We start from the raw sequence: 17205 nt of genomic DNA, 5'->3' as shown, positions 1-17205 counted from the left end.
CCTTTGCCCTAGAGACATAAAATAAAGCCGGAACCATAAAGGCACATTTTTTACTTCCACCACCAAAGTAAGGACGCCGGAGCTTTGGTACTATTTCAAGCATCAAGATGCAAATCACAGGGCGCACATACCAAACGAATGCACGTGATAAACCGCTATCACAAAGTTAACGTGTGTATTCTGACGCGCACGCTGGAAAGCCTGCTAGCATGGCGACGGGAAGAGACCGCTGCTGTACACCCGCTTGTTTTTAAAGGGCACCTAAAGAGCCGATAAAAATACAAAAAAGAGCGCGTCTACAGCGCACTTGGTGATGCTATTAGGGCACAAACAGTCGATTGGTCCATACACGAGGAATATCAGCCCTGCTTCGCCATGGCTGGATAGCCTTGTCACTCGAAATAAAAATAATATAAAATGACGTAGGTAGGTAACGCGTACGACCAGACGGTATGGCGAATTTAAACCAATTAAAGATAAATGAATAGGGGAAGCATCCCAAACGGATAATTTGGAGGCCAATTTTTTTGTTAAGCAATTGCGCGTGTCCCTTGAAATGGGAATGTGGTCCAACTGGTATTGTAATTGTTTTTGTATGAAGCGCCGCCTGCGTGACCCAACAAAATAAAATATAAAAGAGCTTTTGTTGTAGTTCGCTGTGAGTCAATGTCTTCTTTTATGTACGCCGCGCTATGAACCTGATGCGTCGGCCAACGTTACTAGAACAAACTCAGTTTAAAAGCTCCGCCGGAGAGGCGGTCCGCGTGGCGGTCGTGAGAACTAGTGGCGCTGCAGTCACGTCTAGCTTGTCTAGCTCCCGCGGCTGGCGCTTGTTATGTACGCGCGCACGTGGGTTACAGCGACGTCTGCGTTTTGTTCGCTCGTCATTTTTGCGACTGTTCTTGACCAGGCTTAGCGTCTGGTACAAAGACACGTGCATGATGTACGAAGCGTAACGAGGGCGAACAGATTCACGGTGCGGTATGCCGACTTGCTTTGCGCCGGTCTGCAAGATCGGCTACCGCAACGACGACTCCGCTTCACGACACTTCTTCGGACCTCCAAAAGACCCTACGCCATTCAAGCTTTGCATCGCAAAGATAGGAAGGTTACTGCGAAATGCAAGGTCTGTGGCGTTCATTTTGAGAGTGACGACATCGTAAAGCACTATCGTCGTGTCGTTGCGGGACAAGAAGTTTTGATCCCACGTGGAAAGTGGTTAACTCGCGCCCGTTGCCCTGCCGCGCTTGTTCCCAGCACTTCCACCCCACTTTTCAAAGCCAAAATATTCGGGGTTTAGGCGCAAATCCCCCCCAAACCGCACGGCGTCCCGCGAAAGCCCAGTGCCCAGTTTGGAGGAGCCGCCAGAAATAGAACAGCAAAACGAAAGGCAGGCGATTACCTATATACGCTACCGAGACTGAGAGTTGCATCACACTGACATTCGATCAGTTGTCAGCTCTCGCTATGCCTTCAAAGCAGTGGATTTTCGAGAGGTTTTACGACGAGGTATCGAACAAGATGTGCGGAATATTTTACACTCGCCGGCTCGGGAACGGGCTGCTCAGCGCAAAAATTTGACACGGTACACATAGAAAAGATGAGGACCAGCGCTGGTCCTCGTCTTTTCTATGTGTACCGTGTCAAATTTTTGCGCTGAGGAGTTTAATAATGGAATACCAACTAGCCCAATCCCACACTTTGCTTCGGGAACGGGGACTTACTTGTGCAAAAGATAATTGTAGTTGACGAGCAGTTGGCGTAATGAACGGCTACAGCACGAAACGTAAACGGCTGTCGTACAGTGCTGCGGGCATGGAACATCTGCTCGGTGAAGTTGAAAAACTGATGTTGAATACTGACGACTCTTCTAGCGACAAAGTACGCGCGAATAACTGCTCGGTGCTCACATCACGGCCGATATTTTCGAATTGTTTAAGGCACCGTATAAGAATGCGACGTAGAAAGATGAGACACCGAAAATACAACTATCCGCTGAAAAAATTGCTCAGAGACGACATCTATTCGATGTAATCGCACACTGAGATTTGATTTACCGATTTCTCGTAAAATTTTCCGATTTTGGGTCAGTATCCCTTTAACCGTCGCGAAAACGTGTCTTGTAAACATTGTAAAGCATTGGTGATGTTTTTCGAGAAAGTGTTTTTCAATAAATTGTAGACAACATGAGTACAGTTTTTCTAGAACGTTTTTGTATCTCGAGTAAGTACGCTTCTTTGTACACTTTAAAGCTTTTACAAGCGTGTTGTGTTGTTCTTAGTCTAGATAAGACGGCAGCGGCTAAAATTGTAGTGGTAGTTATAAAAATGCGCTGAAAACCCTCATTCGCTTAGAAACTCCTATGCTTGGAAGTTAAGCGCAATGTAGACAGCTCAAATATTGTCACAGGGTCGTGACGTCGACGAAGGCAGCAGTCAGCAGGTCCGAGATGAAACTTTATTTGGCCGAACTAGTGGCCGGGAAACTGAAAGTCAAACTACAGCAATACACTGATAGCGGTGAACAAGCGTCGACCGTCGATCAACTGACAAGCGGTCAAGTGCGTCGGCTTTTATACAGGCGCTATCGAACTTTCCAGCGATATCCCTGGTGGCTGCGTTATCTCTCGACAAAGCTGGAACATTCGCGTGCGGCGTGCGATCTTACCAAAACGATCTACTACATTCGCGCAGCTTCTCGAACACTGCTTCGCGGACAGCGCCGAGCGTTGATAACCGTCCTTGCTGGTCAAAGCCGAATACATCAAAATAAAACAAGAAGTGGGCGTGGCATTGCCCCGCTCTGAAAAAGCATCGTCCCGATGCTTTTTCATCAGATGTCACGGGTTTGTGACGTCGACGAACGCAGCAGTCAGCAGGTCCGAGATGACACTCTTTATTTGGCCGAACTTGTGGCCGGGAAACTGAAAGTCAAACTACGGCAATACACTGATAGCGGTGAACAAGCGCCGACCGTCGATCAACTGACAAGCGCTAAAGTGCGTCGGCTTTTATCAGGGGCGTAGCGAAATTTTTTTTTTTTTTTTGGGGGGGGGGGGGTTCAACCATACTTTATGTTCGTTCGTGCGTGCGTTTGTATGTGTGCGTGTATATATACGCAAGCAAAACTGAAAAATTTCGGGGGGGGGGTTTGAACCCCCCCAAACCCCCCCCCCCTTGGCTACGCCCCTGGCTTTTATACAGGCACTATCGAACTTTCCAGCGATATCCGTGGTGGCGGCGCTATCTCTCGACAAAGCTGGAACATTCGCGTGCGGCGCGCAATCTTACCAAAACGATCTACTACAATCGCGAAGCTTCTCGAACACTGCTTCGCGGACAGCGTCGAGCATTGATAACCGTCCTTGCTGGTCAAACCCGAATACATCAAAGTAAACAAGAAGTGGCCGTGGCAATATAGACCGAACATCGATTCTTAGCCAATCAATGAAGAACGCACGCGGGCCAATGCATACAGACGACCTTATGCATATCCATCTAAGTATCCACCTAACAGTACAATAAGAAAGTTGCCGCGCAGTTGCCGCGAGCGAGTTGCCGCGAGCAACTGCGCGGCGGACCGCAGCGTTATGCCGTGGCAGCAGACGACGCGCCGATAGTGGCGCAAGACGGAACTGCAGCGCCGCTAGTTCTCGCGACCGCCGTTCGGACCACCCTCCTCCGCTGGCGGAGATATGGAGCTTTGAAACTGAGTTTGTTCTAGTAACGTTGGCGTCGGCTTTATTTCACTAGTGTGAGAGTGATGGGACGAAAAGTCGGCATCGTGATGCGGTGGGTTGGCCTGAGATTGGTGGGCCTCGAGATGGGCTTGTGGCCGGGAACAACAATGGCTCTGTTGCAGCAATGAGACGAGAATGTTGTTGAATGCGTTGGAAGGTCATGAAATACGGGAACGTCTAATCAGCACAACTGTCGAAGTCGGCCTTGAAAATGAAACGGCAAGTGCGTGATGAAAGTTTTTGCATTAAGGTGAAAAAGAGGGGTTTGATAAACGTGGGAGACAATCAGACTTGAGGAGTGACGTGAATGATGTGAGGTGGTATTATTGAATAGTGATGCTACCGCTATGTGTCATAGGGAAAATCCCTACCATAGTTGGTGTCATCCACGACGGGAGCATGCGCTTGAAAAGAACGTGAGTGGCGATAAGAATGGGAAATTGCTGTGTATGACATTTTACGGAAGGTGTGCCGTTGGTGTTAATTGACGTCTGCAACGTGTTGAGGTGGGGGAGAAATAGTGATTGATGTTTTCATGACAGAGACCCATTGTAGAAGTAACGCGCGTATATTCTTGATGGTGTAATTGCAGCGCTGTGTGGTGTGCGTAAGCGGATTGCAGTAAGTTGGGGCATTCGTTCAAGTAGCATTTTTCGCAAGGGAGAACAGTACGTTCAAATGTTCGATGATGTGATTTTAAATCTGTATAAGTAATATTAAAAGTGGCCAGATAAGAAGCTGTGGGGGAAACCATTTTGGAATTTGGTAGATACTCGGAATCCATTTGATGTTCCGCTGCGGGCCAGTAGTTTTGCCAATGCAGTATGGTTTGTAACTGAAACTTGATTGAGAACCGCTTAAAACCATGTGCTCCTCCACATGATGCCGGGCTAACTTCATTGCCTGCAACTGCCGTGTGTGTGGGCACGTAAAATAACCTTAGTATTACACCAGATGAGTACATGTTATTCAGGAGGAACTTCCAAATTCGTTCATCATCGTCAGAGAGGCTTGCTAATTTTGATAGTACTGATTGACAATCCGTGTATAAATGTATTGGCAAGTTGTAATGAGATGTGTTTATGAACAACAAAGCTTCGTGAAAAACAATGAGTTCTGTGGCGTAGACGCTAACCACTTTGCTACCTTTATGACCTCTTGTGTATGCGTGGGATGCGTGAGATCCGTCGGTGTAATTGTGGGCTGCCCTTGCGCTTGAAGCTATGTATGTCACTGTTGGGTGGCGCACCCCTGCTTCCCTGGCTCGCATGACTATCGCGCGCGACCAAGTGATTTCACCTCGTCTTATTATTCGTTTCCTACTGCGCAAACGGAGATGTCAGCGTGTAGCCGACAAGCGCGAAATCCTGATATTCTCAACGCTTAGTGCTGACATTGTGCACGTGCTTCATGAAGTGGCGAAGAGGTGACATCGCCTGTAGTGAGGGCGAGCAAGCAATCTCCGCTCTGAACTCGGATTGGTTTAGGAAAGCTTTCAAGTTGCGTCCGCCACTTAGGGAGCCTATATGTCCGTGCCTACGGAGGCGCGCACGTGTAGGCTCCCTACCGCGACTGGTGCCGCATCGCCCCTGCGCGGCGCTGTGGTGGACACTTGGACTAGTTTTGGTATTGGAAGTAAAGCGTCGCCATGATTTTGGTAGCAAGCGAACATTGAGCAACTTTTGAATATGTGGCTTTATCTTTCCAACTTACGCATAAATAAAGTAAAGTTATGCAATTATGTGTGGAAATAAAATGTGTTCTTGGCTATTTCCTTTTTTATAACACCCTATATATTGTCACGTAATTACGAATAGTGCAGAACCTCTCTATCGGAGCACCAGGACGTCGAGCTGAACCACGACTTCCTGGTCTTTTCCGCTTCCTTGTCCTCTCCTCTGTTTTCACAGTGGCACATACACACCGTGGAATAGCGCAATCTCATCTCATGCTCGTGGCATTACCCCCCTTACAAAAAAAAGCATCGTTGCGATGCTCAATGGTGATTAAAACAGAAACTAATCGCACACTCACACACACATGACGCAGCAGTGTCGAGGTGTTCGAACGATCATTCAAGTAGACTGGACGAATAGTCAACGGGGGCAGTGCGGCTTCATCCTCGATACATGCACAAATGTCTGCCTGCTGTAAGCGACGCGATCGCCGAGCCGTGCCTCCAGGCAGGACTTCGTAGTTGACGTCGTTGAGGCGACGTAGAACTCTAAGGACCGAAGTAGCGGTGGAGTAACTTTCCCGAGCGACCCCTTTGGCGAATGGGAATCTACAGCCACACTTGATCACCGGGCTAGTAAATAACCTCGCGATGACGAGAATTGTACCTCTGTGAGTCGATGCGTTGCTTGTTTTGGATTCGCTCGAGTGTAAGCTTGCGAGCTGCGTCTGCGAGCCGGATAAAGTCGTTCGCATCAGTGGCAATGTAACACCTGTCGGGTAACAGCATAGCATCCAGCATTGTACTTGCTTCTCGGCCGTGAAGGAACCGGACAGGGGTGAACCCCGTAGTCTCTTGAACCGCAGTGTTGTAAGCGAACGTAATGTATGGTAGAACGTCATCCCAGTTTTTGTGGTCTTGGTCAACGTACATAGATAGCATGTCAGCGAGTGTCTTGTTTAATCGCTGCGTAAGACTTGGTTTGTGGACGGTATGCGGTAGTTTTGCGATGAGCAGTTCCGCTAAGCATCATGACGTCTTGCATCATTTGGACTGTAAAAGGTGCTCCACGGTCGGTGATGACAGCTGCTGGCGTTCCATGGTGGAGGGCGATGTTGTTCATGAAAAAGTACGCAATCTCATTGGAAGTGCCTCGTTGTAGGGCTTTTGTTTCGCAGTATTTTGTCAAACAGTCAGTAGCGACTACGATCCAGCGGTTGCCGTCATGAGACTTCGAGAAGGACCCGAGCAAGTCCATGCCGATTTGTTGAAATGGCTGTGATGGTGGTGCAACAGGCTTCAGGAAAACAGCTGGACGCACAGGTGGGGCTTTACGACGCTAGCAATCGTTACACGTTTTTACGTAATGCTTGACCTCCAGTAGTAGTGCTGACGAATCCGGGCAAGGGTACGCGGGAATCCCAAGTGGCCGTACGAAGGCTCATCGTGGCAGGCAGATAAAATGTCGGCACGCAGCACTGATGGAACATATGGATTGAAGTTCTCTGAAGTTGACTCGCAGAAGGTTTGAAGTTTCTTTTTGTAGAGGATGTTGTTACGAAGACAGAATGATTCTGAACGCGCGAATGCCCGCGAGGGCTCGAGCTACGGCCTTCAAGGTATTTAATAAGTTGTTCAAGCTCTGGATCGTTTCGCTGTTGTTGGACCAGGTCAGATTCACTGACAGTTGTGGACAATGTAGAATGCTGAAGCCAAAGCAAACAAACGACTCACAATACTACAATATTCTTAGACAGCTAATGAGAAACCAGCCATGCTTAACATGTTACGTGAATGTACAACAGCATTACTATTTGGAGCATTGTTTAATGCCTTTAGGAGGAGCACTTTCGGTTGAAGTCACGAAAAGACACACAATCGGAGTTGACCAGTCTGAGTTGTATGCGCCACTTTAGGGAAAAAATACTGGCATTTGTTTAAGCGATAGGCAACCATGCGAGTTCAAATGTTACTCATTCTGTCCTTATTTTCAGAACGCGACGTCACCACAGCCAGCTCTGTCTCCCATGAATCGCCGTCTCATCTCTGTATCACGCTATCATTTGCACTTACTATACGGGATACACAGCTATACGGTACTGTGGCATGTACTGAATGCCTTTGTTTTTGATACGTTGCTAATAAAAGCAGTGAATAAACCTCAATTTTCGACTACTATTTTTTCTTGCTGAAACAAAATTTCACACGTCAGGGCGTGCTGGCTCGCGCGTATTGAACTGACAAACATTTCCACACAATTGTTTTGTGCACGTGCTCAGATTTCTAGAAAATTAGCAACCGGAAGCTGCCGAAAACATGTTCAGCAGCAACACAATCTGAAACGAAATATAGGTTGGGGCACAAGATGGTCGCGTGCATAACGTTTCCTCCTCGCGTATCAACGAAAGCGTTGCCATAGCAGCAGCAGTGACTTCTTTTGGAAGTTTGGCCTACCAAACACCAGAGAACAAATTGGCGCTAGTGACGCAATTCCCGCTTACCTGAGGGGTATACTAGATGACTTGATACTAGATGACGAAATGCATTGAAAAGGCCGACTTCAGCTAGCCTACATGAAATGTGTCGCTCCCTGGGCTTGACATGATGCCTGCCAATTGGTCGCGCGAAGTTGCTGGATGCAATGGCGGAATCGCTTGAGCCATGTCGCTCGCTGAAAATCGTCGGCGGCCGCTCGGCGCACCTGAGCTGGTGCGCTGTTCGACGAGGTATCAAAATTAAATTATTTGCTTGCGATGATTTCACTTGGCACGTATCGCCCATGCGGGAGCGTTTTCACTAAACTCTAGCACGTGCCACTAATTGTTTGCAAACTTTTTGAGATTGGCAGGACACGGCCATCATGCATAATGCAGCGCCTGTGGTGTGGATGAATGGATGGATGGATGCTATGAGCGTCCCCTTTATAACGGCGTGGAGACAAGTGTGCCACCAGGATCGACAAAAAAAAACCCTTTACTCTTCTTTTTCTTAGTGTGAGCCTAGTGTCTTTACTTCAATTAAAACTATCTTACTCCACAAAAAAAACAAGTTTTCAGCTCCGTTCTGTGCCCTTTACGGCAGAATGTCCTTTTTTTTCAATATTTAATTTTGTACTTTCTCTCTAATTTTCTGCCACCAATAGTCTAACCGTCTCTTACTTATTTCAATCGCGGGCGTGTTCAGCTTTCCATTGTCTCTAAAACCCAAGGCGTCATGTAGGCTCGTGCCCAAACGTACACCTGGGTGGATGTCTCCACATTCAGACAGAACATGCTCCGCCGTTTCCTTATCTTCCCCGGAGCACGTGCATTGTTCTTCTTCCTTACTGAATCTCGCTTTATAATTACCCGTTCTAAGGCAACCCGATCTCGCTTCAAACAGTAAAGCGCTTCCCCTTGAATTATCGTAAAATGTCTCCCTCCTTATTTAATTTTTGCCCTTTCGGTTTTAGGGGCGAAGCTCCTTAAGGCGGCACCCGTTCGTCCCTCGTAGTCGTAGTCGTAGTAGTAGTGCGTAACAAGTCTTACGCTTTGACCTCCAAGGTGGTGCCGGTGGGAGATTTTTCCTGTGCGTTGTTGAACAATAAAAAATTCGCAGCGTGCGCGTTAACTAAAAGCCGAATTCTTCTGTCTCTCATTCCCCATTAGCAGCCATTGGCATGTTCCAGTAGGAAACGTTAGTAGAAGTAGAAGTGTAAGTGTTAGCTAAAAGCCAACTTCTTCTGTTTCTCATTCCCATTAGCAGCCATTGTTTACCTCCAAGGTAGTGCCTGGTGAGATTTCTCCTGTGCGTGATTAAACAATAAAAATTTTGTTTAAAAACGCCGTTGATTGATGAAATAAACCAACGAAAGACGCCAGATGTTTTGTAAAAGCAAAACGAAAGAACGCCAGATGTTTCTAAAGCAAAGCGAAAAGACGCCAGCTGCTTAACGAAAGACGCCACATGTTTTCTAAAGCAATGGTTTTCTAAACAATGAAAATTCACAGCGTACATGTAAAATTAAAGTGAGCTGCAAGTCGTCATAACTCATCGAACCTTTAGTATAAACGCGCCCGATCTCACGTCGGTGATGATGTACTGGGCAGAATTCACGGAAGATTCACGGTTTACCGATGAACCTCCGCAGCTTCGCCCACTCATCATTCACTCCGTGGATATGCTGTGATTTTTTGCCCTTTCGGCGTGTGCAGCGCCAGTCATCGACCAGTTTCTGTGGACCAGTTTACGAAACAGAATTATACGAAAGGTGTTGGACATCTGATAACATCTTCACTGATATGGAAAGCGCCAAATGTGCATGTATACAGAAAGATAAAACGTTTCTTCATCTTTCTCTTCCATTGGTCGCAGTGTCTGCGAAAGCAATGGAACATATTGGAGACGTTGATAGTTATCGCGTTTTTTCCCAGCGCCTGTTGGTCGTGACGGAAAGAGAAGACGCGCAATGAAGATCGCCGTCCAAACACTCCGTGCATATGGTTGACCAGCGACGCTGAAGCAGTCGGTTAATCCCGACGTTGTATTGTAGACTTTTTCTATTATTATACTTTTAACGGCCGCCGGTCTTTGACGTCGAAGAGCACCTATATCGAACGCGCCTCATTGTTTCAAAGTTCGACGAACGCCGTCTCCTGCACGAACCAGCGCTGCGAGTCGTCGCCGTGTACCCTGATGCGTTTGAGCAGCTCAATTAAGCGGTCCCAATGAACTTCGGGGGCCGAAGAAGTTGGAAATGCCGTTGGCTTGCCGAGTTGCGTTGCCATTGCGAACACCTCCTTCTTGCGTTCCTGCCAGTAATGAACCGTGTTTGGGCCGACGCGGGGCCACTAGTCATCCCTCGACGACGTTGAGCCTGAGCGAATGTGAGGGCATCGGAGGGTAAAGGCAGCCGTTAACGGGGCTTAATTTTGGCATACTGCCTTTGATTAGTGATTCTTTGCATGTACGACAGACCCGAAACTGCTCGACGTCGGGAGAAGCTGGGGAACCTCCGCGTCAGCACCTCCATGGCATTGTTCCGTTGTTGTTGACACCGGATCTCGTCGATCGTAGCCAGGTGGTTGTCGAACCACAGGCAGTCGCAGACGTCGCAGCCGCAGCCGAAGTGTCGCTTGAGAGTTGGCCCCGGAGAACGCGTTGCGCCACTGCCATGTTGACGCTACTCCGCCGGCACTGCCGCTTCCTCGCCGCCTCCGCCAAGCACCCGCCCGCCATGGTGCGCATGCTTGGGTCCGACGGAAAACGATGTCACTGACGGCGCAGCCAATGGCGCGCACACTTAGGTGCGGCATAGAAAACGGCTCAACTAACGGCGCAGCCAATGGAGACCATTATCGAAACATGTTGCGAACGGTTTTTCGTTTCGCCTAGCTCCTTTATACAGCTTTCGCCTTTATAGAGCTTTCGCTGTAAAACATTTACTCTTGCGGATAATAACTGTGGAAGATCATCTCTGTGAAGTGGGAACTGCGGAGATTAAGGGGGTTTGAAGGGTAACCTTACAATTCATATATTTGTGCAGGGGACCAGCTGGAGCAAGTGAGTTTGGAGGCGTCCCCGTGCGCGCCCTCCATGCTGTGCGGTCGTTCTTGCACGGTGAGTACAGGCGTGCTGCACCCATTGTTGGCTAACAAAGATGCGTGTCTTTGCAGCACGAGTCCCTGGCCGGTCGGCAGCTGATGTGCCGCTACGGCGACCGGTGGCAGCTCCGCGGCGTAGCGGCGGAGTCCTGCGACGGCGGCAGAGAGCAACGCTTCCACCACCTGGACGCGCCGCGTCTCGATTGGATCCGCAGCACTGTACAGCCCTGAACCTACCTCAACTGAATGCGCAAATAAATACTGTATGGCCACTGTTTCAATGTCATTAAATGCTAAAACATTGCGTGCTGTGTTTTTAGAAATTGCTTCGTGTGATTTGAGGCAACTCAGCAACAACACGCACTACCGAAAATTTACCTCCGACCCAAGTTAAGAATATAGTAAGAGCACACAACATATAGTAGATTTTCTGGCTAGGGAATTAATCACACCCAGCGAGCACCGCTTCTTGACGACTGAAAACAAGCAAGCAGGCCGCTTCCACCTGGGAATGCCAATGGAGTTGAACAGTTCTGTGGAAGAGTTTTTTAAGGAATATATAGTGCATTTGACGTTGCGTACGAAACCAGAAATCCGTCCTGAGGATGCAGCTCTGTCTGCTATATCGTTGCCTAATAATTAGTCCGGTATGACTGAGGACGTGGAACAGGCTAATATTAAAATTAGAGAGGAGTAAATGGTGAAGCTGCGCTTTATGGCTATGATTCTGTTATCAGAGTCGTTGGTGCTAGCAAGGTGCATCAGCAGCAAATATGTGCATCGCGGGTGTTGGTTCGAGGGCGTAAGTGAAATTTAATGCCTCTGTGAATGCTAAGACATCTGCGTGGTAGGCACAAGAAGCATTTTAAGCAAAATTATCTTAGGTCCTTTAGTCCGCTGTGATGTGTGAGTGCTCATAGGCCGCACCTGCGGTGTCATTTCAATATGAACCATCCGTGTATATGCTAGTTGCTGCAAACATGGACAGGGTGTTAGCTTTTGTGCTCATTAACCGGGTGGTTTGGGATAGAGGATAGTCGAGGGATGAAAAGGCAGGAGTCTGTAATGCGTAGTTTGACTCAGTACAAAGAGGGAGAATTCTGCGTTTAGCCTGGCTAATGTTAGGGTTGATTGGTGAGATGTTGGAGATGAAGTCTGAGTCCTGTAAAATGTGCGTGTGATTGATATAAGTGTAGTACGCTAAGCAGCTAGTAGGCGGGTTTTTAAGAACTGTGTTGGGAACGTAGGCCACCACGCTAGGGATGCTATTATATTTTTATTATTGTTTTCTTTCCTCTACTTGTACAATGTGAAGTGCTTAGGCTTCCCTACCACTTGAAGGCTATTCACAAGGAACGAGCGGATATGAAAGGTGGAAAGTCGACCCATTAAGGGGACAGACACTCTTTCCTCACGTGCGGCGGCACAGGCTCGTCCCGCCCGCCCGCCGCGGCGACAATTTTGGGTGGCCCGGCGCGCGACGAAAACCGGCAAAGACGAGATCATGACCAGGTGAGGACTTTCAACGACTTTCGGCCATAAGCAGTTTTCTTCCGCTTTTTTTCTCTCATCTTTTTTATTTGTTTTTTTTTTCTCGTTTTTTTCAGGTTTTTTCTAACATCGTCATCTGTTGTTTTGTGATTCTATTTTTTTCCCATGCGCTCTGAAATGTCTTTGAAGGCGAGAGGGTGGCGGCAAGAAAGAAGTACGTTAGTTTAGCTGATCTCTTGACGAAGGGAGGGCCCCTACCGGAACTGTTGAGAAATAAATATTTATATCAGTGTTGCTAACGCCTTCGTTGTGTTATACCCATTACTCGAAAAGAACTAGCCCAATATATATATATATATATATATATATATATATACTCACCTATTTGTGGAGCAATGTGGAGTGGAGTTTTGTGGAGTTTGTTGTGGAATTTGTGGAGTTTTTATACTCACCTATTTGTGGAGCAATGTTCTATGAACTCAGTGGAAAGGTAAACATCATGCTTTGTGCTGTTGGAGGGAAGCAGCGCAGCGAAACACGAAGCAACCAGGCAGAGAAGGACACATACAACAGCGCTGACTTACATCAAACATTTATTCGTCAAACCACGCATTATATACCTTTACCTTATCTTTCGCGCTGTTTCCCTACAATATGTCGTACCAACTCGCCCAAGCAACCACTGTAGTTTTGTGCTGGCTGTTGACTGTGCGCGCGGTTCTTGCGGAGGCCCGAGCCAGCCTGCGTTTGTCTGTAATGTCGTTTGGGTTTTTCAGTACTCGCCGCCAGTTTGCATATGCAATTTTTGCGTCACGCTCATATGGAAAATATAAAACTCCTAGTTAGCGCACGTGGTGAGAGCATCAGGGCGTCAAAGGATTTACAATACAGATGCCACTCGTTCATTAATCTTTGTACGAAAGTATGTTAATTAAACATGATCATTATGTTCAATAAACGTTAGCACACGCCTGCCGACGCCCATGCCGAGCACCGTAACCACTGTGCCAACGTGGCGATTGTGAGTGAAATGAATAGGACAAACGAAAATGACACTGATATCTACTTATTTATTTTGCTTTTAATGAAACATTAATTCCGCAAGGAGGCAGAAGAGTGTTTCGCATGAAAGACTGATTTGAAAGACTAGTGTAGTCGCATTCAGCGCAGTAATAAAATATTACGTCTAGCATGCGTTCTAAGTCCTGCAGGGCAGCAGCTGGCAACAGCGCAGACTGACTCGCCACTCTCATTGCTGCGTTTTGTAAGTGAATTTCGTCTCAGGAACGTGGGGTAATTGTGGTGCTGTAGTAGTTCTGTGTCTTTGGCTTGGTTTACAGTGGTTTGCTGCAGTCCTGCATTGATGCAAGTACTCCGTGCGAGACAGCTCCCACAATCACACCTGCTCGCCGTGTCCCAGCTGCAGAGCCAGAAGCTTGACCATAACCTGCTGATGGACCAGGGCCTCGTTTTTGTCACACAACTGCGAGTAGAAACGATTCAAACTAGTTACAGCGAGTTAAAATATGGAAGAATTGGCCAAAGGGACCAAGAGACGACGGGAAAGAGCGCTGACTTGTCGGACACAACTTACAAAGACAAGAGAGGACCCACCTAGACATCCGAAGCTAAATAAGTACTTCCGCTCATGAGCTGGACGGCCTGCTCACTGTGAAGCAACTACGGACCAACAAGCTCTCAAGAACATCTTAAAGCGTCACCGGTCGTCCGGCTCATGACGGCAGTATAAAGTACGTGCCCATCAGTGCAGGCTTTTACACAGCTAGCGAAAAAAAGTCAGTCCGTCTTACTCAATGATATATCGTCTTAACCGTCATAAATCCTCATTGAAGAAGTAAACACGACGAGGCTATCAGTGAAGCCGGTAAGGCGGCTTTGTCAAGACTGGAAATGCGCTTGACGCCGCAGCATTGCTTTTGCTCATGCGCATGCAGGGTTCTTTATTCTGGGGAGCACTGCAGCCCACAACAATGTTAAAAAGGCTAAAGGGTAAAATGAGGTTAAAACAAGCTTCGCAACGGATGCGAAAACAAAAATAAAGCGGTGATGTGCTTCGCACAACGGCCTACATTTTGTCCTCGGCTTCCCAGGGCCAAAGGTGGGAAGAAAACAGCTCCTACTGTTCTCGGCCGCCATGTTGCAAACATGGCGCCATGTGCAAACATCAGCAGTTCTCGGCCGCCATGCCAAGCGCTTATGTTTTGCATGCTTAGTGCTGTTTTCATTTTGACGGGATCATTGGCACGCGAATTGCAACGGTTTTTATGTTTTGCTTCTCATGGTGCCAAGGGCACGCAAACGTGGCAGCCGATAGTTGGCATTATTCGCTTGCACGTCACTGTTCTCCGTCCGCTCCCTTCTTAACTTTCAGCCCGCGCTTCCCAGCTCGCTTGTTTGGTCGTCGGCAGTGGCGTATCAAGTATTGAACTAGTTCACCAATGGGGGCGCAGTATGTAGCGGCGCCAGCGGAAGACGAATACGAGTGGTGTAGCGTAAGCAGAATGATCAGAACAATGGGCAGCGTTTGATATGCACACAACACCTTTGGACGTCACTATGGCTGGGTTTATAAAGCTCGACGGTTTGACGCGGGAATAAATGTTTTTGTGTTCTGGACATGTATACTGTATCCAAGTGCGTCGGCACCTACAGGAGGCGTTCCTGCAACGTGGAAGCTCTCGGGGATCATGCCTCAACATCGCACCGGCGGTCTACGCAACGCAGCAGCCGTCTGTATGTGACGCGCAAGGCGTCTTCGCCGCGGCAAAGCGGCGTGGGCCAGGCGACGCTGCAGCGGAACTGAAAGATCGAGAACCCATGTCGAGGTTGGGCAAGATAGACGTGTTCGACGCCAAGGTTCAGACGTTTGGTTCGTACTTGGAGCGTTTCGAGCACTTCGTCAGTGCTAAATACATAACTCAAGAGACGAAACTGGCAGTAGTTTTTACTGTAATTGGTGTGGAGGCGTATGAAGTACTAAGAGTTTGGTCGTACCATCGCTTCCTGCGGAGAAGACTTTTGAAGAAGTCAAGGATCTATTGAAAAACCATTACAGCCGCCCCATGTCAATTATAGCTGAAAGGTGCAAGTTTCACCACAGGGTACAGTTTGAGCACGAAATAAATATTTTAATATTGAGACAAAGCATTTGACTCGAAAATGTGACCTGGGGTACTTCCTAAAAGGCGCTATGCGTCACAGGCTTCTGGCACGAGTCCGCAGCGAAGGCATTCAAAGCGCTGTTTTCGCAGAAAAACTAAGTCCTTGCAAACGTTTTCTTGCGCGCGAGCTAGCAGCCAAGCAAACTGCAGTACTGCAGCCAGGAGGCGTAAATTCAGCTGTAAATGTCGTCAAATACGAAGTAAACCTGGTGGCGCAAAAGAAAAGATTGATTTAGCAGAATGAGAAGAAAAGGAACAAGTGTAGGTGTTGCGGTCCGGCGCACGTGTTTGATAACTGCTGGTACAATAACTACGAACTCAACTAGTGCTCTCAAGTGGGTCATGTGCAGAAAATGTGGCCAAGAAAGATTCTCCTAAAGAGAACAAACATCGCGCCCTAGTCATCAAGCGAAGAGGAGCACACGATGTACGCGTGCCATGATTCATCGGGCAAGAAGAAAGGCTATACAGTTATGAGCATAGGCGGAAAGGGCGTGCCCATGCCGCGGTTACTGTGGTCCCTGAATGAGTGTATCCGTCCACTTTCCCGCATGTTAAGTGTAAACCTGCTGCAGTTGTATCCTGCGTACTGGTGAAAAGATGAGTGTTTTGAGGGAATGTCCTGTGAAGACACAGTACGATGGCCAGAAAGCTGTTTCACCGGCTGGTATGTGCGTGAAGCTGAGCGAAAGTTATCATTTCTTCTAGGAAGGACATGGTTTGAGAGACTTCAGCCAGATTGGCAAATCACTCTACTTGTTAAGTATTGATGATAGAGTTGCTTCACTACGAGAGAAGTACGCCTTCTCACCAACATTCGGTGCCATAAAAACTATGAAGCGCAGATTGTTTTAAAACAAGAACCTTCTCCTTTGTTTTGTAGGGCCCGGCCTGTACCTTTTATGTTGCGAGAATCAGTTGAAAAGCACCTGGACGCACTGGAGAAAGAGGGTGTTGTAACGCGAGTGAGCCACAGTAACGGGGCTACTCCCCTGGTTGTAGTTGTTTCGAAAAAGGAAGGCGATAAGCTGCAGCTTTGTGGTGACTTTAACGTCACTTTTAACACTGTATATAAGATGGATTATTATCTGCTTCTGCAAATGGAGGAGTTGTTTCTTGCCAGTTTGTAATGGAAAGGTGTTTTGCGTGCTCAACTTGTCAGCTTACCAACAAGTTGCGCTAAACGAGAGGTCAGGGCGAATCCTTACTGCTAAAGGGTTGAAAGGCGGGCTAGTTGGTTCGTACTGGGATAACAGCAGCGCAAACTTACAGGACACAGAAGGGGGACACAAACAAGCGCGCTTGTTTTAGGCTGCGACTTTTTTTTTTACACCCGCCAAACAAGCTCGCTAATCCGTACAGTAGACCGCGGCGATCACGTTTTCCGAATATTACAGCGCCGCGCAGACCCTTCATTTCGCAAAACAGTTACCGTGCTTCTTTCCTACGCCTGACCAATCCTCCTCGTACGCGCAGTGACGTCAACTCGGCGATCGCCGAGTTGACGTAGCAATGAGCTCGTCGATTGGTCTAAAC

At 47.9% G+C, this 17205-nt stretch overlaps 1 protein-coding gene and 1 long non-coding RNA gene across 4 annotated transcripts in view; one reads left to right on the top strand and one right to left on the bottom strand.

The window, feature by feature from the left end:
• Positions 1–17205, top strand: part of LOC125756919 (uncharacterized) — a 496701-nt gene that overhangs the window by 349134 nt on the left and 130362 nt on the right. The gene's annotated exons all lie outside the window — the stretch shown is intronic.
• The window catches only part of LOC119379438 (coiled-coil domain-containing protein 125), a 258527-nt gene continuing 254391 nt past the window's right edge, over positions 13070–17205 (bottom strand). For all 3 annotated transcript variants that reach the window (XM_037648748.2, XM_037648749.2, XM_037648750.2), the window contains one exon: positions 13070–13970. In XM_037648748.2, the coding sequence (XP_037504676.1) occupies positions 13884–13970 (87 nt within the window). In that variant the 3' untranslated portion in view covers positions 13070–13883. The remainder of the gene's footprint in view (positions 13971–17205) is intronic.

The sequence above is a fragment of the Rhipicephalus sanguineus genome, chromosome 1 (genome assembly GCF_013339695.2).
Source record: "Rhipicephalus sanguineus isolate Rsan-2018 chromosome 1, BIME_Rsan_1.4, whole genome shotgun sequence".
Lineage (NCBI taxonomy): Eukaryota > Metazoa > Arthropoda > Arachnida > Ixodida > Ixodidae > Rhipicephalus > Rhipicephalus sanguineus.
The sequence above is the reverse complement of the archived record's forward strand: the minus strand, read 5'-3'. Positions and strand labels throughout refer to the sequence as shown.